This window comes from Rhinoraja longicauda, chromosome 30, assembly GCF_053455715.1.
Source record: "Rhinoraja longicauda isolate Sanriku21f chromosome 30, sRhiLon1.1, whole genome shotgun sequence".
Classification (NCBI taxonomy): Eukaryota; Metazoa; Chordata; class Chondrichthyes; order Rajiformes; family Arhynchobatidae; genus Rhinoraja; species Rhinoraja longicauda.
This window is the reverse complement of record NC_135982.1, coordinates 27,956,388-27,981,424: the sequence shown is the minus strand read 5'-3', so window position 1 is coordinate 27,981,424 and position 25,037 is coordinate 27,956,388. Positions and strand designations below refer to the sequence as shown.

At 51.3% G+C, this 25,037-nt stretch overlaps 1 protein-coding gene across 1 annotated transcript; it reads left to right on the top strand.

Annotated features, from left to right (window-relative positions):
• The first annotated feature begins 6,205 nt into the window (after positions 1-6,205).
• On the top strand, positions 6,206-17,515 carry LOC144607939 (transmembrane protein 51-like). Its single transcript, XM_078425094.1, has 2 exons — positions 6,206-6,679; positions 13,332-17,515. The coding sequence occupies exons 1-2, from the start codon at positions 6,360-6,362 to the stop codon at positions 13,747-13,749; spliced, it is 738 nt and encodes a 245-aa protein (XP_078281220.1). The 5' UTR covers positions 6,206-6,359; the 3' UTR covers positions 13,750-17,515.
• The last annotated feature ends 7,522 nt before the right edge of the window (positions 17,516-25,037 follow it).

Genomic DNA, 25,037 nt, shown 5'->3' with positions numbered 1-25,037 from the left:
CCCTTCCCCTGTGTGAGGGGTGTCCCCGCCAGACTCTGCCCCCCATGTCCAGCAGCGGAAGGACCCTAGACTGTGGTCCTCCCCCACAGGGCCTTGGCGTTGCCTGCACTGAGCTTCAGTGCGCCCCTCAGCACGTACTCCTGCAGTCTGCAGCGAGACTCCAGTCGGAGACACTCCCTGACCCCTGTCCACAGAGCTATCTACCAGGAAGATAACTCTGCAATGAGATAGCACCTTCAATGAAGCAGATTATCAGAAAGCACTTTTGGTATGTGATGATCTGGATAATGATAAGAGGAAGCGTAGAAACAGAAAATAGGTGCAGATTCGGCCCTTCAAGCCAGCACCGCCGTTCAATATGATCATGCCTGATCATCCAAAATCAGTACCCCGTTCCTGCTTTCTCCCCATATCCCTTGATCCCCTTAGCCCCAAGAGCTAAATCTAACTCTCTCTTGAAAACTAGGTAGGTACTACCTTGAATACTAGTATAAGAAAATAACTGCAGATGCTGGTACAAATCGAAGGTGTTTATTCACAAAATGCTGTAGTAACTCAGCAGGTCAGGCAGCATCTCAGGAGAGAAGGAATGGGTGACGTTTCGGGTCGAGACCCTTCTTCAGACTGAAGAAGGGTCTCGACCCGAAACGTCACCCATTCCTTCTCTCCTGAGATGCTGCCTGACCTGCTGAGTTACTCCACCTTGAATACTAGGATAGGTATTGGCTATGAATTACTCTGCTAAGACAAAGGTGAAACCACGTTTAGAGTCTTGTGTTCAGTTTTCGTCACCCCTGTTAGAGGAAGGAAGTTGTCAATCTGGAAAAGGGGGCAGGAAGGATGTAATGAGGATGTTGCCAGGACTGGAGAGGCTGAGCTACAGGGAGAGGTTGTGCAGGCTGGGACTCTATTCCTTGGAGCGTAGGATGATGAGGGGTGATCTTATAGAGGTGCATAAGATCATGAGAGGAATAGATCGGGTAGATGCACAGAATATTTCACCCGGAGTAGGGGAATCGAGAACCAGAGGACATCGGTTTAAGGTGAGGAGAAAAAGATTTACACAAAGGGCGGTGGGTGTATGGAACGAGCTGCTGGAGGAGGTAGTTGAGGCAGGGACTATCACAACATTTAGACGATTGCAGGGATAAGATTTAGATAAGTTTAGAGGGATATGGGCCAAATGCAGGCAGGTGGGACTAGTGTAGATAGAAAATAGGTGCGGGAGGAGGCCATTTGGCCCTTCGAGCCAGCACCGCCATTCATTGTGATCCTGGCTGATCATCCACAATTAGTAACCCGTGCCTGCCTTCTCCCCATATCCCTTGATTCCTCTAGCCCCTAGAGCTCTATCTAACTCTCTTTTTAAATTCATCGAGTGAATTGGCCTCCATTGCCAATGGAGGATGTTGGCCGGTGGGGCAAGGGTTGGGTTTCCAGGCTGTATCACTCTGACAAACGTGAACGAGAAGCTTGCGCAGGGAGCAGGCAGAACAGATGTGTCCTTGGTCTGATACCACCTTGCCACCACTGCCACGCCTCGCTAGTATTCATTGGACTGCCAGCTCTATGTTTTGTGCTCAAGTTTATTTAACATTGGATTTTGAGCGGTGCCAGGCCAACTTTCAGTACGTGTTTGGGCGTTTCTTAGAACAAACGCATTCCTCCAGTACATGATGAGATTGGCCTCCAGTTATCTGTGGTGCGTTGTTTGTCCAGGCATGTGAGGTGGCTGGATGTGTATTAGTTCCTTTACAATGTAACTTGCTAATGGATCATCCAAGGGGAATTGCATCTGGTCTTTTTTCTTCTCTTCGGAAAGGAGGAAGGGCCAGGGCCGGTTTAGTTTAGTTTAGAGATACAGCGCGGAAACAGGCCCTTCGGCCCATCGAGTCTGCGCCGGCCAGTGATCCCCGCGCACTAACACGATCCTACACGCACTGGAGACAATTTACATCGATACCAAGCCAATTAATCTACAAACCCGCACGTCTTCGGAGTGTGGGAGGAAACCGAAGATCCCGGAGAAAACCCACGCAGGTCACGGGGAGAACGTACAAACTCCGTACAGAAAGTGAATGGCAGTGCAGGCGCGAAGGGCCGAATGGCCTACTCCTGCACCTATTGTCCATTGTCTATCAGCCATGATTGAATGACAGAGTCGACTTAATGGGCCGAATGGCCTAATTCTGCTACTAGAACTTATGAACTTGTGAAGATGGGAGGCAGTGGGTTTTAGTGATCGAGGCGCCAAGACGAATCAAGAGGCCTTGTTGGATCAGATGCAATGTTTGAATTCTGCGGTGTTTTGATTGAGTCATTGAGTGCACAGGTTTAGCTGGAAGGTTCAAAGTCCATAACACTCCCTTTAACGTAACAAGCTTGTGATGTTGGGCGTGCTAGACCGGCCAGGATTGCAGACTGCTGAATCTCATTTAAATTACTATTCCAATACACACTTAATACTTTTATATTTGTTGAATAATAATATATATTTTTTCAAATTGGAGGAACAGCACCTCATATTTTGCTTGGGCAACTTACAACCCAGCGATATGAACACGGACTTCTCCAACTTCAAGTACCCCTTCATCCCCCTTCTCCTTGTCCCTACCACATCCAAGTCATACAAGCTTCAGTCATCTTGTTGAGTCTCATTGTGTGTAACTTGTTTTCACATAGACCACAGCTAGAAACAATGGCCGTGTTTCTGTCATTGTTACTTTTTTTGCATGTCTTTCATTCATTTGTTCCATATCTCTCTATATCTCTTGTTCCCCTCTCCCCTGACTCACAGTCTGAAGGATCTCAGCCCAAAATATCATCCATTCCTGTTCTCCAGAGATGCTGCCTGACCCGCTGAGTTACTCCAGTATTTAGTGTCTTGTCTTTGGTATAATACATTATGTGGGTGTCACCTTGCCAGTCAATATCAGCACAAATAACAGTAGGCCACGACAAGGAACTGCAGATGCTGGTGTACAAAAAAGGACACAAAGTGCTGGAGTAACAAAGCGGGTCGGGCAGCATCTGTGGAGAACATGGATAGGTGACGTTTCACAGAGTGCTGGAGTAACTCAGCGGGTCAGGCAGCATCTGTGGAGAACATGGATAGGTGACGTTTCACAGAGTGCTGGAGTAACTCAGCGGGTCAGGCAGCATCTGTGGAGAACATGGATAGGTGACGTTTCACAGAGTGCTGGAGTAACTCAGCGGGTCAGGCAGCATCTGTGGAGAACATGGATAGGTGACATTTCAGAGTGCTGGAGTAACTCAGCGGGTCAGGCAGCATCTCTGGAGAACATGGATAGGTGACGTTTTTGGTCAGGGTCTACCTGTATCTTTGCTTGCCCAAGTGCTTTGTGACCGAGTGTGTTTAGTGTGTTCACCTCCTGTGAAGTGGCTGAAATATTCTCCTATGTTAAAGATAGCTGCAGTAAATTGCCCGCATTTGGAAATGGAATCGAAATGTTTGAAAAATGATCAGACGAGGAAACAATGTGATAAAGCTTTATATTTTATAAACACAGCTGTGTTTGTCGCTGAACTGCACTGAATAAAACTGATATCTCGATTTAAAATCTCAGTTTAATTAATAGGAGCTATGTAGCTGCAAAAAGATACCGACAAAAAAAATCGGGCACTGCCCAGTAAAATTCCCAGTGAATCAACATTTCAGTTTTGTTTAGTTTAGAGAAACAGCGTGGAATGAGGCACTTCGGCCCACCGAGTCCGCGCCGACCAGCGATCCCCGCACACTAACACTGTTCTACACACACTAGGGTACGAGTAACAATTTTACCGAGCCAATTAACCTACAAACCTGTCCGTCTTTGGAGTGTGAGAGGAAACTGGAGCGCTAGGAGGAAACCCCACGGGGAGAACGTACAGACAGCACCTGTAGTCAGGATGGAACCCAGGTCTCTGGCACCATGAGGCAGCAGCTCTACCCGCTGCACCGCCATGCCGCCCTGAAAGGGTATCTTTATAAAGATATTAGGATTTAGGATAGGCACAAAATGCTGGAGTAACTCAGCAGGACAGGCAGCATCTCTGGAGAGAAGGAATGGGTGACGTTTCGAGTCGAGACCCTGCTTCAGACTGGAGTTGCAGCCTGTGTTCTGTATACTCTGGTGCAAGGTTCCAAGGTTCCTGCCACAATGCCAGGCTTGGGCACGAAGCATCACAACATGCAGGGTGTTGCAATCAGACACAGGCCTAACTAACACCCTGCTCCTTAATAGGTCAGGGAAGGCTGCTGAAGGCAGGCGGGGAATACTGGTGCCCTGACCAGCAACCCACCCTCACAAACACACCCGCTGGGTGCTTCATATTGTTTGGGTTGACGGCACGGTGGCGCAGCGGGTAGAGCAGCTGCTTCACGGTCCCAGCGACTTTACTTTCGACTGCAGAGACACAGTGCGTGTAATGGCAACTTTCCGACTTTTCCAGTGACTCCTTTTCCAATTGCCATTACTACACAGGGAGTGATCTACACAGACCCAACAGAACAGATCTTTCAGTCGTAATTTCCAGTCTAATTGGTTGTTTATTGAAGTAGTCGTACAAACAAGGAGATGAACATACCAGGCTATACCTATTTTGCATACAAGTGGTAGCTGGCTGCTCTGTCTCTAGTCTGTCCAGTCGGTGATCTGTCCTGGTCAGGTGAGAACTGTATGCTCTCCCTCCCTGTGTCTGGCACTCCCTGCCCCTTATGCCCATATATACACACCACCCTGTACATCTAATGACTGCCTCCAAGTGTCCAAAATAATACGGCAAGATATATCTAGACAAAATAATATAATATGCCAACAGGAGCGAGCCTAAACATAAATGGCTCCTACAGCACCGATACGGCCACTTCAGCCCACCGATACCGTGCTGTTTCTGATCGAGACCCTTCCTCAGACTGACAGTCAGGGGGGAGGGGAACGGGAGGTACAAAAGGGTTACAGAACAAATCGGAGCCGGCGACGATGACTCGGGAAGGGTGGAGCCCACAATGGTCCATTGTTGGCTGTAGAAGAAGTGGTAACGGAGGGATACGAACAGTGACACTAGCAGGGCAACTAGGGTGGGGGAGGGACAGGGAACAGTGACACTAGCAGGGCAACTAGGGCAACGAGGGACGGGGAGAAGGGGCGTGCAGGGACGGGGAGAAGGGGAGCACAGGGGTTATTTGAAATTAAGAGAAGTCAATGTTCATACCGCTGGGGTGTAAGCTGCCCAAGCGAAATATGAGGTACTGTTCCTCCAATTTGCGCTGGGCCTCACCCTGACAGTGGAGGAGGCCCAGGACAGAGAGGACCGTGTGGAGGTGGGAGGGGGAGGGGGAGTTAAAGTGTTTGGCAACCAGGAAATTGTGTAGGCCCAGGCGGACTGAGCGGAGGTGTTCAGCGAAACGATCGCACAGTCTGCGCTGGGTTAATTTTACATTATGTGGCTGTGTGTCCTGTTGCTTTTCACTTTGTATGGCTGTATGGTAACTCCAATCTCACTGTGCCTTAATTGGGACATGTGACAATAAATTGATCTTTTGGTACGCGTGACAATAAATTGATCTTTTAGACAATAGACAATAGACAATAGGTGCAGGAGGAGGCCATTCGGCCCTTCGAGCCAGCACCGCCATTCAATGTGATCATGGCTGATCATTCTCAATCAGTACCCCGTTCCTGCCTTCTCCCCATACCCCCTGACTCCGCTATCCTTAAGAGCTCTATCTAGCTCTCTCTTGAATGCATTCAGAGAATTGGCCTCCACTGCCTTCTGAGGCAGAGAATTCCACAGATTCACAACTCTCTGACTGAAAATGTTTTTCCTCATCTCAGTTCTAAATGGCCGACCCCTTATTCTTAAACTGTGGCCCCTTGTTCTGGACCCCCCCCAACATTGGGAACATGTTTCCTGCCTCTAATGTTTCCAACCCCTTAATAATCTTATACGTTTCGATAAGATCTCCTCTCATCCTTCTAAATTCCAGTGTATACAAGCCTAGTCGCTCCAGTCTTTCAACATACGACAGTCCCGCCATTCCGGGAATTAACCTAGTAATTTGGTACGCGTGACAATCAATTGATCTTTTGGTACAGGTGACAATAAATGGATCTTGAAATCTACTGGTTGTGTGTTAATGTTCTATGTGGTGAAGGGTGGTGTATGCTGGTCATTTTCTCACGGGTCTGTCTTTCCAGGTTCGACCAGGCGTTGAGGAATTGGTCGGTGCGTGGCCACAGTTTATTCGCCTTGGAGCGGTCCACTTCCACGTGTGCGTGCGGCGTTGTAATGAGGCAAGCGTGGCGGCGGCGACGGCAGCTGGGGACGGCTTGAGGTTGTCACGCCCGCGGGAGCCCATGGCCACTGAAGGTTCCAGCGGCATGACGTACGCCTTGACGGCCCTGGGAGTTGGCATGCTGGCTCTGGGCATCCTCATGATGGTGTGGAGCGTGGTGCCCGGCTTTGGCAAGGACAACGGCACTCAGGGCGGCAACGCCAGCACGCCCGCCTCGGAGGAGTCCAAGCACAAGGTGTCGCAGGTGTCCTACATCCTGTGTGCTGCTGGAGTGTCCCTCCTGCTCATCTCCATCTGCCTCAGCGTGCGTGACAAGAAACGCAGGCGGGCACGGGAAGGGGCGGCCAACGTGCCGGCAGAATCGGCCATCCTGCCTGAGCGGTACGTAGCCAGCTGTTTAATCTCCACACAGTCCTCCTCTTCCCTCTCTCCATCTTTACTTTAGTTTAGAGATACAGTGCGGAAACAGGCCCCTTCGAGACCCTTCTCTGGACAGAAGCCTGAGCCTGCGTTCTTCAGTGCACCAGGCTGGCTGTGGGCCGGAGTGTTCAGTTGGGTGTGCGCTGGTGTCTGAAGAAGGGTCTCGACCCGAAACGTCACCCATTCCTTCTCTCCAGAGATGCTGCCCGACCCGCTGAGTTACTCCAGCATTTTGTGTCTATCTTCAGTGACCTTGCTGAGTGGTGCAGCCCTGCCACCTAGTGGAGATACCAAGGGTGGCCTTGCACCTCTCCCCTCTCATCTCCACTGACTGTAGCTGCCTCTATGTTTAGTTTAGTTTAGAGATACAGCGCACCGGGTCCGCGCCGCCCAGCGATCCCCGCACACTAACACTATCCTACACACACTAGGGACAATCTTTACATTTACCAAGTCAATTAACCTACAAACCTGCACGTCTTTGGAGTGTGGGAGGAAACCGAAGATCTCGGAGAAAACCCAGGCAGGTCACGGGGAGAACGTACAAACTCCGTACAGACGGCGCCCGTAGTCAGGATGGAACCCGGGTCTCCGGCGCTGCATTCGCTGTAAGGCAGCAACTCTACCGCTGCGCCACCGTGACGTGGGTTGAGCAACAGAGGTTTCTGTGTCATGATGACCCAGTTAAGTGGACAGACAGGAAGCTACAGGTCTACACAACCCTGTGACACACGGGATCGATCAAATCCAGCATTACGTCATCAGGAAACACTCTCAGATTGTTTTTAATCAACTTTTATTTCCTCATGTTTGACCTTTAGAGAGACAGGGCAGATAACAGAGTAGGGTAATCGAGAACCAGAGGACATAGCCACAGAAGGTAGTGGAGGCCAATTCACTGGATGTTTTCAAGGGAGAGTTCATAGATAGGTACATAGATACAGAGACAATAGGTGCAAGAGTAGGCCATACGGCCCTTCGAGCCAGCACCGCCATTCATTGTGATCATGGCTGATCATCCACAATCAGTAACCCGTGCCTGCCTTCTCCCCATATCCCTTGATTCCACTAGCCCCTAGAGCTCTATCCAACTCTCTTTTGAATTTGATTTAGCTCTTAGGGCTAACGGAATCAAGGGATAAGGGGAGAGAGCAGGAACGGGGTACTGATTCTGGATGATCAGCCATGAGCACATTGAATGGCGGTGCTGGCTCGAAGGGCCGAATGACCTACTCCACCTATTTTCTATGTTTCTAACAGAGTGCGATTAATGACAATGGGTGCTTGCTGGTTGGTGTGGATTTGGTGGACCAGAGGGCTTTAGGACTCCTATAGACCTTCCAAAGATACAGCGTGGAAACAGGCCCTTCGGCCCACCGAGTCCGTGCAGACCACCGATCCCCAACGTACACACTAGGGACAATTTACAGTTTTACAGAAGCTAATTAACCTACAACCCTGTGCGTCTTTGGAGAGTGGAGGGAAGCCGGAACACCCGGAGAAAACTTTGAGAAGTCTCCAAATTTGAGGAAGGATATTCTTGCTATTGAGGGCGTGCAGCGTAGGTTCACTAGGTTAATTCCCGGAATGGCGGGACTGTCATATGTTGAAAGACTGGAGCGACTAGGCTTGTATACACTGGAATTTAGAAGGATGAGAGGGGATCTTATCGAAACGTATAAGATTATTAAGGGGTTGGACACGTTAGAGGCAGGAAACATGTTCCCAATGTTGGGGGAGTCCAGAACAAGGGGCCACAGTTTAAGAATAAGGGGTAGGCCATTTAGAACGGAGATGAGGAAAAACCTTTTCAGTCAGAGAGTTGTGAATCTGTGGAATTCTCTGCCTCAGAAGGCTGTGGAGGCCAATTCTCTGAATGCATTCAAGAGAGAGCTAGATAGAGCTCTTAAGGATAGCGGAGTCAGGGGGTATGGGGAGAAGGCAGGAACGGGGTACTGATTGAGAATGATCAGTCATGATCACATTGAATGGCGGTGCTGGCTCGAAGGGCCGAATGGCCTCCTCCTGCTCCTATTGTCTATTGTCTAAAACCCACGCAGGTCACAGGGAGAACGTACAAACTCCGTATAGACAACACCTGTAGTCAGGATCGAACCCAGGTGTCTGTAAGGCAGCAACTCTACCACTGTGCCACCGCGCTGCCCCTAAAGAATTTGGTTCCAATTTTTATCTTTAACCAGCCAATATTAACTTCTTTTTGAAGCAATCTGCTAACTCTGGCATATACATCAGGACCTGCAGGCATCAATGTTTCCAGCTTAGAAGTGCACTTTCTATCATTAATTGGAACTTCTGATATTTTATCGGTTTTAAAATCCAAGCAGCACTACTTTCAATATCCAGTTCCTAATCTGTGTTTATTGTGACTGCCTGTCAGAGTTATTTCTAACGTTTCACCTTATCTCTGAAGGGTTATTGAATCAAGGGTTATTGACTGAAACATTAGCTTTACGTTTCCACATGTGCTGCCTGACTCGCTCAATATTTCTTTGCTTGTTCATATTTTCACCATCTACCGTTGGGTTTTTTTTTTACGTCAATGAATGACCTGTTTTGATTGCATTGGAAAACGTTGCAGAAATGCAAGGTGTTATTCACAATGGTTTCACAAGTGTCATAGTGCTGAATGCTGTTGTTCAAATCCTCTCGCAATGAAGGCCTACTTGCCATTTAGAGGGATATGGGCCAAATGCAGGAAGGTGAGTCTAGTGTAGATGGGATCATTAGTCATAGGAGCAGAATTAGGCCATTCAAGTCATTCCACCAGACAATCGTGGCTGATCTATCCTTCCCTCTCAACCCCATTCTCCTGCCTTCTCCCCATAACCCTTGACATTCAAATTACTATCTTAATCAGCCTTGCTTCCTTGTACACTCCTAATCCATAGAGTGATACAGCGTGGAAACAGGCCCTTCAGCCCACACTGACTACATGCCCCATCTACACTAGTCCCACCTGCCCGCGTTTGCCCCATGTCCTTCTACGCCTATCCTATCCATGTACCTGTTTAAATTTTTCTTATTCATTGCAATAGTCCCTGCCTCAACTACCTCCTCCGGCAGCTTGTTCCATACACCCACCACCCTCTGGGTTAAAAAGGTTCCCCTCAGATTCCGTTAGTTTAGTTTAGAGCTACAGTTCAGAAACAGGCCCTTCAGCCCACCGAGTCCATCCTGGCAGGCGATCCCCAAACACTCGCACTACCCTACACACCTTAAACCATGCAATGGAAGGCATTTAAAGGTCGCATGGATGAACTACAACAAGTGTTCATCCCAGTTTGGCAAAAGAACAAACCAGGAAAGGTAGTGCATCCGTGGCTAACAAGGGAAATCAAGGATAGTATTAAAACAAAAGATGAAGCATACAGATTAGCCAGAAAAAGTAGCATACCAGAGGACTGGGAGAAATTCAGAGTCCAGCAGAGGAGGACAAAGGGCTTAATTAGGAAAGGGAAAATAGATTATGAGGGAAAACTGGCAAGGAACATAAAAACAGACTGCAAAAGCTTTTATAGATATGTCAAGAGGAAAAGATTAGTTAAGGCAAATGTAGGTCCCTTGCAGTCGGAAACAGGTGAATTGATCATAGGGAACAAGGAGATGGCAGACCAATTGAACAAATACTTTGGTTCTGTCTTCACTAAGGAAGACATAAACTGTCTGCCGGAAATAGCGGGGGACCGGGGGTCTAATGAGATGGAGGAACTGAGGGAAATCCAGGTTAGTCGGGAAGTGGTGTTAGGTAAATTAAATGGATTAAAGGCAGATAAATCCCCAGGGCCAGATAGGCTGCATCCCAGAGTGCTTAAGGAAGTAGCCTCAGAAATAGTGGATGCATTAGTGATAATTTTTCAAAACTCTTTAGATTCTGGAGTAGTTCCTGAGGACTGGAGGGTAGCTAATGTAATCCCACTTTTTAAAAAGGGAGGGAGAGAGAAAACGGGGAATTATAGACCAGTTAGCCTAACATCGGTAGTGGGGAAAATGCTAGAGTCAGTTATTAAAGATGTGATAGCAATAAACGGGTCCTTTTCGGAATGGCAGGCAGTGACTAGTGGGGTACCGCAAGGCTCAGTGCTGGGACCCTAGTTATTTACAGTGTATATTAATGATTTGGACGAGGGAATTGAATGCAACATCTCTAAGTTTGCGGATGACACGAAGCTAGGTGGCAGTGTTAGCTGCGAGGAGGATGCTAGGAGGCTGCAGAGTGACTTGGATAGATTAGGCGAGTGGGCAAATGCATGGCAGATGCAATATAATGTGGATAAATGTGAGGTTATCCACTTTGGCGGCAAGAACAGGAAAGCAGAGTATTACCTGAATGGTGACCGATTGGGAGAAGGGGAGATGCAACGTGACCTGGGTGTCATGGTGCACCAGTCATTGAAAGCAAGCATGCAGGTGCAGCAGGCAGTGAAGAAAGCGAATGGTATGTTGGCATTCATAGCAAGAGGATTTGAGTTTAGGAGCAGGGAGGTTCTGCTGCAGTTGTACAGGGCCTTGGTGAGACCGCACCTGGAGTATTGTGTGCAGTTTTGGTCTCCTAACCTGAGGAAAGACGTTCTTGCCTTAGAGGGAGTACAGAGAAGGTTCACCAGATTGATCCCTGGGATGGCGGGACTTACATATGAGGAAAGACTGGATAGACTGGGCTTGTACTCGCTGGAATTTAGAAGACTGAGGGGGGATCTTATAGAAACATATAAAATTCTTAAGGGGTTGGAGAGGCTAGATGCGGGAAGATTGTTCCCGATGTTGGGGGAGTCCAGAACCAGGGGTCACAGCTTAAGGATAAGGGGGAAGTCTTTTAGGACCGAGATGAGAAAACATTTCTTCACACAGAGAGTGGTGAGTCTGTGGAATTCTCTGCCACAGAAGGTAGTTGAGGCCAGTTCTATGGCTATATTTAAGAGGGAGTTAGATGTGGCCCTTTTTGCTAAAGGGATCAGGGGGTATGGAGAGAAGGCAGGTACAGGCTACTGAGTTGGATGATCAGCCATGATCATATTGAATGGCAGTGCAGGCTCGAAGGGCCGAATGGCCTACTCCTGCACCTATTTTCTATGTTTCTATGTTTCTATGTCCTCTGGTTCTCAATTGCCCAACTCTAGGCCAGAGACTGTGCATTTATCCGAGCTATTCCTTGCAGAGGAAAGATTTAGAAACTGAAAAATAGGTGTAGAAGGAAGCCATTCAGCCCCTCGAGCCAGCATCGCCATTCAATGTGATCATGGCTGATCATCATCAGTACCCCATTCCTGCTTTTTCCCCATATCCCTTGATTCCATTAGCCCTAAGAGCTAAATCTAACTCTCTCTTGAAAACATCCAGTGAATTGGCCTCCACTGGAATTAATCTGGTGAACCTACGCTGCACTCCCTCAAAAGCAATAAAGTCCTTCCTCAAATTAGGAGACCAAAATTGCACACAATGCTCCAGGTGTGGTCTCACCAGGGCCCTGTACAACTGCAGTAGGACCTCCTTGCTCCTATACTCAAATCTTCTCGCAATGGCCAGCGTGCCATTTAGAGGGATATGGACCAAATGTGGGAAGGTGGAACTAGTGTGGATGGGGCTTATGTTCATAAGTGATAGGAGCAGAAATAGGCCATTCGACCCATCAATAAGTCATTCAATCATGGCTGATCTATCTCTCCCTCTCAGCCCCGTTCTCCTGCCTTGTCCCCATAACCCCTGACACCCACACTAATCAAGAATCTATCAATCTCAGCCTTAGAAATACCCATTGGCTTGGCCTCCACAGCCGTCTTTGGCAATAAATTCCACAGATTCACCACCCTCTGACTAAAGAAATTCCTCCTCATCTCCTTCCTAAAGGAAGGTCCTTTAATTCTGAGGCTGTGCCCTCTGGTCCTAGACTCTCCCACTAGTGGAAACATCCTCTCCACATCCACTCTATCCGAGCCTTTCACTATTCGGTACGTTTCAATGAGGTCCCCTCTCATTGTTCTAAACTCCAGCGAGTACAGGCATCTTGGTTGGAGTGGGCAATCTGCAGAGGGAAGGTTCCCTTGGTGCATGACTCTCCAAAGCAGCAACTTAACACAGACGTGGTTGGGGTCGCCAACTGTCCCGTATTAGCCGGGACATCCCTATTTTGGGATAAATTGGTTTGTCCCGTACGGGACCGCCCTTGTCCCGTATTAGGCCCGGGGGCCGCTGTAGGCCCGGACAGTGTAGGCCCGGACACTGTAAGCCTGGGGGCCGCTGTAGGCCTGGACACTGTAGGCCTGGGGGTCGCTGTAGGCGCGGACACTGTAGGCCCAGAGACTGTAAGCCTGGGGGACGCTTTAGACCCTGACAGTGTAGGCTAACGGAGTGTGTTCGGGGAGCGGGGCCGAGTGTGTTCGCCTGACTGAGGTTGCGTAGTAACCCACCTCCCGGCCCGGGCGGCCGCCATTGGTGGAGCGGGAGCACGTGGCCGCTGGCTGGGTGTGGTCACGTGGGGCGCGGGGCGGTGACGTCACCTTGTCCCGTATTTTGGGAGTGAGGAAGTTGGCGACCCTAGACGCGGTGTCCCATGCCTGTAGTTTGGGTGCTAACCTTGGCATTTCTCTCCTGGCAGTGACGTGGATGGCAACACCGTCCTGGCGGTGCCCACGTACGATGAAGTGATGCTAGGAGATGGTGTCCAATCGCCAGACAACCCCGAAGCCATTGACGGAGAACCCAACATGGTCTCACTGCCTTCCTACGAGTCGCTGGTGGACGTCGGCCTGCCCTCGTCGTCGTCCAACGAGGTCTCGGCCGTGGCCGCAGACGCTGGCGTGGAGGCGAGGACCGACCGGCCAGCCCCCCGCCCCGGGCGGAGGTTCAGCTCCAAAAAGATCCGTCGGATCCTGTCCGACAAGACCCACCTCAAGAGGTTCAGGCTCAACCTGAGCAGCTCGAACAATACAGTGGTCAACCTGGAGCCTCTCACCCCCCCGCCACAGTACGAGGACGGAGAGGACAAGACATTTGAGAACGTTAAGCCATCCTGATCAGCCGCCAATGTCCCTACTGCCGGCGCAGTGACACTACATATCAACCACGTCTCGTGAGAATCTGATGTGTCCCATCTGTGTGCGTGTTTTACACATACGTAACGTGCAGGGTGTCCGAGACTGATGCGTGCTTCTGGTCTCAGGTCCATCTATCCAATTCTCTCTGTCATTTGTACATTCATCTTGGAGCTCCGGTTCTGGAATTAACGGGCGAAGCAACTGTATTAAAGACTCTGCACCCTCACTCCATCCCTGCCCATTTCTGTTTACATCTCGCCACTTCCTGAATGGAGCACGTTACGGACACACACCAAGCAGCCAAGGTTCATGCTCCCATCTCATGGGGGGGGTGGGGGGGTTAGTTTCTCTCTGACAGTAGACATCTGGTTGTGATTGGCTTGTGTGAACTCATTCCCCCAGTTCCTGTACTAAAACCAAACGGAGCCATTTCAACAGTGTTGGAATCTCCAGTAGTACCCCAGGCTGGGATCAGAGGTGGGATTGATCAGAAGTCATCCAAGCCACTCTCGTTACTCCGGCACGTTCTTAACGTTTGAGTAGACCCGTCTTAATGGCATCATAGCAACCTGTGAGGACGGGACACGCCATGTAAACATTCTTCCCCTGTGCAAACTATTTCTACTCTGTTTGATAGTTTGGTCCAAAACTGGTTGATTGGACAACTTGGACACAAGTTGTTTCAGAAGTCTTGAGAAATAACAAATATAATTCTAAACAATGCTTGCATCGGTCTGCCCCGTAAGCTTTGGTCCAATGGGAAATTCGGGGGACTACATGCTTTCCAAAAGGAACGCATTCCTGTTGTGTGGAGGGGCGTTGGGCCTAGTGTGGTCTGGGGTCCGAGAGTGGACACGGCGGTCTTGGTTTCACTCACTGGGCAGCCTCTGTGCTTGTGAGGGCCAAAGTCCAGAGGTGTGGGCTTTGTGACTGGGGGGGGAAATGAGCTGAACAGCTCCAATTACAAGTGGAAACCTCATTTTAGAGAGAAGCCTCTTTCCTGTAATAATCCATTTGCTATCGGAGTGAGATTGGGAAGCATGGTCCCTAATGATGTTTACTGCGGAATAAACTGGTCACTAATATGCAGGGGAAATGGATGTTTCCCTGAAAGACCATCGCTCCCTCTCTTACACCCTGCAGGGCCTGATGACATTATGATTTAAAATTCACTGCAGGGTCTATAAGATGATTAACATTGGGTGCTGGTAGCCAATGGCCACAGCAGGTTCATCGCCCATTGTGAGTCCTCCCTCTGTTCCCCAAACACTGTGGGCAGTGAATGGCAGTGCTTGAATAACTAACTGGGTGACTCTGCTTTGCAAACGGTTAAAGTCGGCTGTGGGCCCTCACGGCCAGGTGGGTTTCTTCATACTTCAGAGGGGATTGAAATGTTTAGATCATGTTTATTGTTAGCAGGAACATGGTGCTGTTGACTGGACCCCTTGGCTCCATGGGGAATTGCTGACATCCTTCGGAGAAGATGATGGGAGTAGTGTAGGATCTGGTCGTGTTGGACAGCAGGCTTTGACCCTCAGTATTCTCGTAGGTTTGATGTCACGAACACTCCTCTGGCCTCTGCTACCCTGTGCTTCAAGGGGGCTGCTTCCATTCCAAGGAATAATCGGCTGGTAAATGACCACAGAACACTTTGTCCAGGGACTCCTCCTGGAACCTGGGAAACGCTCCAGCCACGGTTTATCCCGTAGACGGACACAAAGTGCTGTGGTAACTCAGCGGGTCAGGCAGCATCTCTGGAGAAAAAGGTCGAGTGATGTTTTGGGTCAGAACCCTTCTTCAGACTTCGGTCCCGACTCGAAACATCACCTCGTCCTGTTTCTCCAGAGATGCTGCCTGCCTGACCCGCTGAGTTACTCCAGCACTTTGTGTCTATCTTCGGCATCTACCAGCATCTGCAGTTCCTTCCTACACATTCCAGTCCATTGTCCTGTTTTTCCTCCTTTTCCATTCCATCAATGTGAAGAGGGAGAGGGATGGTGGAAGTAACTACACTGAATAGCCCTCACACTTGTGTGAGTCTCCCCTCCTTGCCATTCCCAAAACACCATCCACACCCACAACACTGGCGCAGTGCATATAGTTAGGTCACCTCCACACATGCACACGCGCACACACACACACACCCCTCCACACACCACATGCACACACACACCACGCGCGCACACCCCTCCACACATGGATGCACACGCATGCACGCACACCCCTCCACACACACACCTCCACACATGGACGCACACGCATGCACGCACACACCTCCACACATGGACGCACACGCATGCACGCACACACCTACACACACACACCTCCACACATGGACGCACACGCATGCACGCACACCCCTCCACACACACACCTCCACCCATGGACGCACACGCATGCACGCACACACCTACACACACACACACCTACGCACGCACACACGCACCTCCACACATGCACGCACACATGCACACACACACCCCTCCACACATGCACACACACACCCCTCCACACGCGTACACACACGCACACCTACACACGCGCACACACGCGCACACACACCTCCACACACGCAAATACGCACACACACCACACGCACACACCCCTCCACACACCACACACACACACACCACACACGCATGCATACACACACTCCTCCACACACGCACATTCCACACGTGCACACGCACATACACACCTGCACACACACCTCCACACACACACACACACCTCCACACACGCACACACACACACACCGTCACACACGCACGCACACACCTACACACGCACAAGTTCAAGTTACAAGTAATTGTTGAGCTTGGAGCCTAATGCCAGTTTAGCATTAATATTGATGCACTTGAAGACTAAACCCACCAATGATGACGTTTTCACTGCCTGACTTGCCCTCTCGTGTTTCACTTTGTTACACCATTGAAAAAGGTTTCCAGCGATCAGGTTTGCAAGTTTGGCATTCTGAACTGTGCTGTGTTTTCGTAAACCATTCCATGCCACAAGTCCCACGCACCACCATCCTTTACACTTGTCTACTCTGTCCCAATGACCTAGATTTCACCATTCATGTGTTAATTAACATTCACTAATCTGTGTCTCATATCCTTGATCTTCAGCGCTCTGATTTGACTGCCAACTAATTAAGAATTCCCTTTTTATAATGGTGTTTTTAATTCACTACTTAGTCCACGTACGTCTATGGAGTTGTAAATTAATACAAAGATTACAAATTGATTTGTTTTAAAATAAATTCTAGTCTAGTGCCTTTAGGTGAAATTGGAGTGTTATTTCCAGTGCTGGTCGAGTTGAGGGATGGGAGTTGGATCTGTTGGGCAGCTGGTCTCGGCTACTTCAGATAGCTCCTTGGAGATTGACCACTTAGATCCTGGTCCTATAAAAAAGACCACCAGCCTGCTCCAGTTGTAATCAATTGTGAGCATCTCCGGTACTTCTGATGGAAAAATGAGTCACTTGCTTGAGGTAGGAGTCGGAGTAAGAAGTAATGTTTCACCTTGAGCTACAGAAGAATAGTCCTAAACTTAACCATGGGCGAAGACTCTCCTTCCCACAATCTACTCCTTGACTCCAAATGTACCAAAAATTTCCATTTAAAGTTTACGTACTACACAACTGAGGAAAGGATTGTCAGTAGACAGACACACAATGCTGGAGTAATTCAGCGAGTCAGGCAGCATCACGGGAGAGAAGGAATGGGTGACGTTTCGGGTCGAGAATCTTCTTCAGACTGATGAAGGGTCTCGACCCGAAACGTCACCCATTCCTTCTCTCCCGAGATGCCGCCTGACCCGCTGTGTGTCTACTTTCGATTTTAACCGGCATCTGCAGTTTTTTTGTCCTGCAAACTGTTAACATGGATCATCAGTGTTTGCTTAGTGTAAGAAAATAACTGCAGATGCTGGTACAAATCGAAGGTATTTATTCACAAAGTGCTGGAGTAACTCAGCAGGTCAGGCAGCATCTCAGGAGAGAATTCCTTCTCTCCTGAGATGCTGCCTGACCTGCTGAGTTACTCCAGCATTTTGTGAATAAATACCTTCGATCAGTGTTTGCCTTGTCAGCATCGCCACTCGTGGTTCCGACATAAAACACTGTTACACGCGCATTCTCTGATCCTAAATCTTGCTTAGCCGTCTTCTGAAATCCTCCACCTTGAACCATTTGGCCAGCATGATATTACCCCTCTAGCCTAAACTAGAACCCTTTTATTTCCCAGCAACAGTTCTTGTGAAGTTCCAATTACGATTGAAGTTGCGTTCAATCCAACCTTTTGTCGGCAGTGTCTGTTGGACCGTAAAGTGTTGGCCTCGATGTTTATTAAATCTTGTTAATTTGGAACGCTTGTCTGTGCTAAACACTGAACTGAGCGAGGGTGAACTGAATTGATCTTTTAAAATCATTACGGATGGGAGAAGTGTTCAATTTTGTTTTAGTTTATTTATTAATAAAAATGATATTAAAATCTAAATCTGGTGTGTGTTGTAATTCAAAGATTATACATCTTGGTGTGGATGTGCCTTGGAATTAAGCTGGAAATTGCAGGGTGCAAACAGGCCCTTCCGAACACCGAGTCCACGCCGACCACCCGTGCACACTAGTTCTGTGTTTGCCCACTTTTGCATCCACTCCCGACACACACACACACACACACACACACACAGACATGCACACATACACACACACAGACATGCACACACACACAAACACACACACACAGACACGCACACACACACACGCACAAAAACACACGCACACAAACACACACACAAACACACACACACACAAACACACACACAAACGCACACACACACGCACACACACACACACACACAGACATGCACACACACATACATGCACACATACACACACACAGACATGCACACACACAAACACACACACACAGACACGCACACACACACACACACAAACACACACACACACGCACACAAACACACACACGCACACAAACACACACACACACAGACATGCACACACACAGACATGCACACACACACACACACACACACAGACACGCACACAAACACACACACACACACACACACACACACAGACACGCACACAAACACACACACACACACACACACACACACAGACATGCACACACACATACATGCACACATACACACACACAGACATGCACACACACAAACACACACACACAAACACGCACACACACAAACACACACACACACACACGCACACACAAACACACACACACACACACACACACAAACACACACACACACACACACACACACACACACACAAACACACACACACACACACACACACACACACACACACACACACACACACACACACACACACACACACACACACACACACAATGGTAATTTTACAGAGGGCCAATTAAACCTGCACATCTTTGGGATGTGGGAGGAAACTGGAGCAAGCTGATGCGGTCGGTCACTCCGGATGGAACCCAGGCCTCTGGTTGCTGTGAGACAGCAGCTCTACCAGCTGTGCCTCTGCCGCCTTGTTCAATTTCTGTCACTTACAATTGAGTGGAAACGCTGGCATTCCCATCTCCAGTGGGGATTGAAGGTCTGTTTGTCCTGGCGGTGTTGCAAGGGGTCGGCCTGGCCAAGCGTAGCCGTGGTGTCGTTGGCCTCGTGCGGCCAAGGTCGCCAACCGTCCCGTATTAGCCGGGACATCCCGTATTTTGGGCTGAATTAGTTCGTCCCGTACGGGACCGCCCTTGTCCCGCATCAGTAGGGTTGCCGACTTCCTCACTCCCAAATACGGGACAAAGGGTGACGCCCCCACGTGACCTCACCCAGTCAGCGGCCACGCGCTCCCGCTCCACCAATGGCGGCCGCTGGCTGGGTGAGGTCACGTGGGGCGCGGGGCGGTGACGTCACCTTGTCCCATAGTCGGGGGTGAGGAAGTTGGCAACCCTGCTTGTGGTCCACGTGCTTGGCCTCATGGAGCAGTGCCCGGTCCAGCCAAGCGCCCGCCAGCCAGCCTCCCTCCCTCCCTCCCTCCCTCCCTCCCTCCCTCCCTCCCTCCCTCCCTCCCTCCCTCCCTCCCTCCCTCCCTCCCTCCCTCCCTCCCTCCCTCCCTCCCTCCCTCCCTCCCTCCCTCCCCGCACAAAGTCCCTTGCTCAGAGTAGGGGGATCGAGAACCAGAGGGCATAGGTTTACGGTGTGAGGGGAAAGATTTAATAGGAATCTGAGGGGTAGGTTTTTCACACTAAGGGTCGTGGGTGTCAGAGGAGGTGTTTGAGAAAGGGGCTATTGCAATTTACAACCGTTATGAAACATTTAATCAGGTGCATGGATAGGACAGGTTAGTTGTTCAGGGAGCAAGAGCATTGACTGCCCCCTCTTGCCCAAATCCAGTTGTTTCTCCAGGTCCAATAGACAATAGGTGCAGGAGGAGGCCATTCGGCCCTTCGAGCCAGCACCGCCATTCAATGTGATCATGGCTGATCATTCTCAATCAGTACCCCGTTCCTGCCTTCTCCCCATACCCCCTGACTCCGCTATCCTTAAGAGCTCTATCTAGCTCTCTCTTGAATGCATTCAGAGAATTGGCCTCCACTGCCTTCTGAGGCAGAGAATTCCACAGATTCACAACTCTCTGACTGAAAAAGTTTTTCCTCATCTCCGTTCTAAAAGATCCAACTGCAGTAAAGATAGTTAAAAATTCGTTGTGCAGGAAGGAACTGCAGGTGCTGGTTTACACCAAAGATAAGACACAAAATGCTGGAGTAACTCAGCTGGTCAGGCAGCATCTGTGGAGAAAAGGAATAGGTAACGTTTTGGGTCAGAACCCTTCTTCGGACTGCGTAGGTCTGAAGAAGAGTTCCGACCAGAAGCTTCACCCATTCCATCTCTCCAGAGATACTGCCTGTCCCGCTGTCCCGCTGAGATACTCCAGCATTTTGTGTCTATCTCTGGTTAAAAATTCATTACCCACGAGGAGATGACGGAACAAAGGACACATTTCATGTTCTGGTGGATATCAGGCTGTCTAGGCCCAGTTGTTGACCTGCCAAAACCTCCCAGTTCTGAATAATTCCCAATCAACGTAAGTTCTAAGAGCAGAATTAGAACATTTGGCCCATCAAGTCTTCTCCGCCAGTCAATCATGGCTGATCAATCTCTCCCTCCTAACCCCATTCTCCCCACAACCTTCTCCCCATAACCCCTGACACCCGCACTGATCAAGAATCTGTCAGTCTCCGCCTTAGAAATATCCATTGACTTGGCCTCCACAGCCTTCCTGCAGTTCCTTGAAAGTGGTGTCACGGGTAGATAGGGCGGTCATAAAGGCTTTTTAAGGCGGAGATTGACAGATTCTTGATTAGTGCGGGTGTCAGGGGTTGTGGGGAGAAGGCAGGAGAATGGGGTTGAGTGGGAAAGACAGACCAGCCATGATTGAATGGTGTAGTAGACTTGATGGGCCAAATGGCCTAATTCTTTGGGCTTCATCAGTCAAGAGTATCGAGTATAGAAGTTGGGAGGTCACGTTGCAGTTATATAAGACGTTGGTGAGGCCACATTTAGAGTATTGTGTTCAGTTCTGGGCACTGTGTTACAGGAAAGATATTGTCAAGCTGGAAATGATGCAGAGAGGATATTGACAAGGCTTGAGACCCTGAGCTATAGGGAGAGGTTGAGCAGTCCAGGGGCGGTCTTATTGAGGTGTACAAAATCATGAGAGGAATAGGTTGGGTAGATGCACAGGGTCTTCCCTAGAGTAAGTGAATCGCGGACAAGAAGACAGATTTAAGGTGACAATAGACAATAGGTGCAGGAGGAGGCCATTCGGCCCTTTCGAGCCAGCACCACCATTCAATGTGATCATGGCTGATCATTCTCAATCAGTACCCCGTTCCTGCCTTCTCCCCATACCCCCTGACTCCGCTATCCTTAAGAGCTCTATCTAGCTCTCTCTTGAATGCATTCAGAGAATTGGCCTCCACTGCCTTCTGAGGCAGAGAATTCCACAGATTCACAACTCTCTGACTGAAAAAGTTTTTCCTCATCTCCGTTCTAAATGGCCTACCCCTTATTCTTAAACTGTGGCCCATGGTTTCTGGGACTCCCCCAACATTGGGAACATGTTTCCTGCCTCTAACGTGTCCAACCCCTTAATAATCTTATATGTTTCAATAAGATCCCTCTCATCCTTCTAAATTCCAGTGTATACAAGGTGAGTGGGGAAAGATTTTATAGGAACCTGCGGGATAAAGTTTTTACACAAAGGGTGGTGGGTGTATGGAACGAGGTGCCGGGGGAGGTAGTTGAGGCAGGGACAATCCAACGTTTAATAAAAATGGAGACAGATACATGGATAGGATAGGTTTGGAGGGATTATGGGACAAAGGCGGGCAGGTGGGACTAGTGTAGCTGGGACATTGTTGAGCCAGTGTGGGCAAGTTGGGCTGAAGGGCCTGTTTCCGTGCTGTGTCACTGTGTGACGTGATTCCTACACTGACCACAGACTCCCACAGCCGCCTGCAATGTTGGGACATTTAATAATAATAATAATAATAATGCATTACATTTATATAGCGTTTTTCAAACACCCAAAGACGCTTTACAGGGATTACTAAAAGATAGAGAAGAAAATAAACAGATAAGTAAACGAACAGAGAAAGGAGACAGAAGGTGAGGTGACGGTCAGTGGTTGAAGGCAGTGCTGAACAGGTGAGACTTCAGTGAAGTTTTAAATGTGGTGCGTGAGGAGGAGTCTCTGACGGTTTGGGCAGTGAGTTCCATAGGGTGGGAGCAGCGATGGAGAAAGCCCTGTCCCCCCAGGATCTGAGTTTGGTCCGGATGGGGGGGGGGGGGGACAGGAGGTTGGCAGCAGCAGAGCGGAGGGTGCAGGTGGGAGTGTGCCTGTGGAGGAGGTCAGTCAGGTAGGATGGGGCCAGGTTATGGAGGGCTTTGTAGGTCATGAGGAGGATTTTGTACTGGATTCTCTGGGGGATGGGGAGCCAGTGGAGCTTGTAAAGGACGGGGGTGATATGGTCACAGATCGGAGAGTGGGTGAGTAGGCGGGCAGCGGAGTTTTGAATGTATTGGAGTTTACTGATGATTTTTGAGAATCATTTCTCTTCCCACTCCAGCGTCAACCCCTCCACGATTCTACAAACCCCCCCTCGCCTTTCCCTATAATCAGACTCACCCCCCCCTCTTACCCCACCTTCTCCCCATCTGCCTCCCCCCTCCTCCCCCTCCTCCCCTCTCTCCCTCTCTCCCTCTCTCTCTCTCTCTCCCCCTCCCCCTCCCCCTCTCTCTCCACTCTTTCTCTCTCCCTCCCTCTCCCTCCCCCTCCCCCTCCCTCCCTCCCCCTCTCTCCCTCCCCCTCCCCCTCCCTCCCTCCCCCTCTCTCCCTCCCCCTCTCCCTCCCCCTCTCCCTCCCCCTCCCTCCCTCCCCCTCTCTCCCTCCCCCTCCCCCTCCCTCCCTCCCCCTCCCTCCCTCCCCCTCCCCCTCCCTCCCTCCCCCTCTCTCCTCCCCCTCCCCCTCCCTCCCTCCCCTCTCTCCCTCCCCCTCTCTCCCTCCCCATCCCCCTCCCTCCCTCCCCCTCTCTCCCTCCCCCTCCCCCTCCTCCCTCCCCCTCTCTCCCTCCCCCTCTCTCCCTCCCCCTCCCCCCTCCCTCCCTCCCCCTCCCTCCCTCCCACTCCCCCTCCCTCCCTCCCCCTCTCTCCCTCCCCCTCTCTCCCTCCCCCTCCCCCTCCCTCCCTCCCCCTCCTCCCTCCCCCTCTCTCCCTCCCCCTCCCCCTCCCTCCTCCCCCTCTCTCCCTCCCCCTCCCCCCTCCCTCCCTCCCCCTCTCTCCCTCCCCCTCTCTCCCTCCCCCTCCCCCTCCCTCCCTCCCCCTCTCTCCCTCCCCTCTCCCTCCCCCTCCCTCCCTCCCTCCCCCTCTCTCCCCCCTCTACTCCCTCCCCCCTCCCCCTCCCCTCTCTCCCCTCTCTCCCTCCCCCCTCCCCCTCCCTCCCCTCCCCCTCTCTCCCCCTCTCTCCCTCCCCCTCTACTCCCTCCCCCTCCCCCTCCCTCCCCTCTCTCCCTCCCCCCTCTCTCCCTCCCCCTCCCCCTCCCCCTCCCTCCCTCCCTCCCTCCCCCTCCCCCTCCCCTCCCCCTCTCTCCCTCCCTCCCCCTCCCTCCCCCTCCCCCTGTCTCTCTGGGGCGTGTGTTGGAGCCGCTGTTACCATAGAGGCGGCGGGACGCGGCTCCAACACACGGGCGGAGCGGGGCTGCGGGCACGGGGTGAGCGCTGGTGGGGGGGGGGATGAAGGGGGTGGGTGGGGGGTGAGGGTGGGGGGGAGGGGGTCAGGGGGGGAGGGTGGGGGGGAGGGTGGGGGTGAAGGGAGGTTGGGGATGAGGGGGGATATGGGGGGGGGTGGAGGGTGGGGGGGGTGGGGGTGAATGGGGGGAGGGGAGGTTGGGGTGAGGGGGGATATGGGGGGGGGTGGGGGTGAGGTGGGGGTGGGTGGGGGGTGAGGTGGGGGTGAAGGGGGGAGGGGAGGTTGGGGGTGAATGGGGGGAGGGGAGGTTGGGGTGAGGGGGGATATGGGGGGGGTGGGGGTGAGGTGGGGGTGGGTGGGGGGTGAGGTGGGGGTGAAGGGGGGAGGGGAGGTTGGGGATAGAGGTTGGGGAGGGGGTGGGGATGAGGGGGGGTTGGAGGGTGGGGGGGGTGTGGTGATCGGGGTGGGGGGAGGGGGGGTACGGGCATAGCGCACCTGTATCCCTGCCCGCTCTCGCCTGTAGAAGGTGCAGAGTTGGGGGTGGGCGGTAGAGTTGGGGGAGAGGGGGGGGGGTGTTGGGGGGTTGACGGTGAGGGTGGGGGTGGGGGGGTGTGGGTGGGGGGGAGGTCAGGGTGATTGTGGAGGTTGTGTTGGGTTATTGGTTGTGGATGTAGATGTGAGGTGGGGGGGGAGTGGGTGTGTGTGGGTGGGTGGGTGGGGTGAGTGTGTGGGTGGGTGGGGGGAGTGTGTGGGTGGGTGGGGGGGAGTGTGGGTGGGGTGGGTGGGGGGGTGAGTGTGGGTGGGTGGGTGGGGGAGTGTGGGTGGGGGGGTGGGGGGGAGTGTGTGGGTGGGTGGGGGGAGGTGTGGGTGGGGGGGGAGTGTGGGGGTGAGTGTGGGTGGGTGGGTGGGGGGGAGTATGTGGGTGGATGGGTGGGGTGAGTGTGGGTGGGTGGGGGTGTGTGTGGTTGGGTGGGGTTTGGGTGTGGATGGTTCTGGGT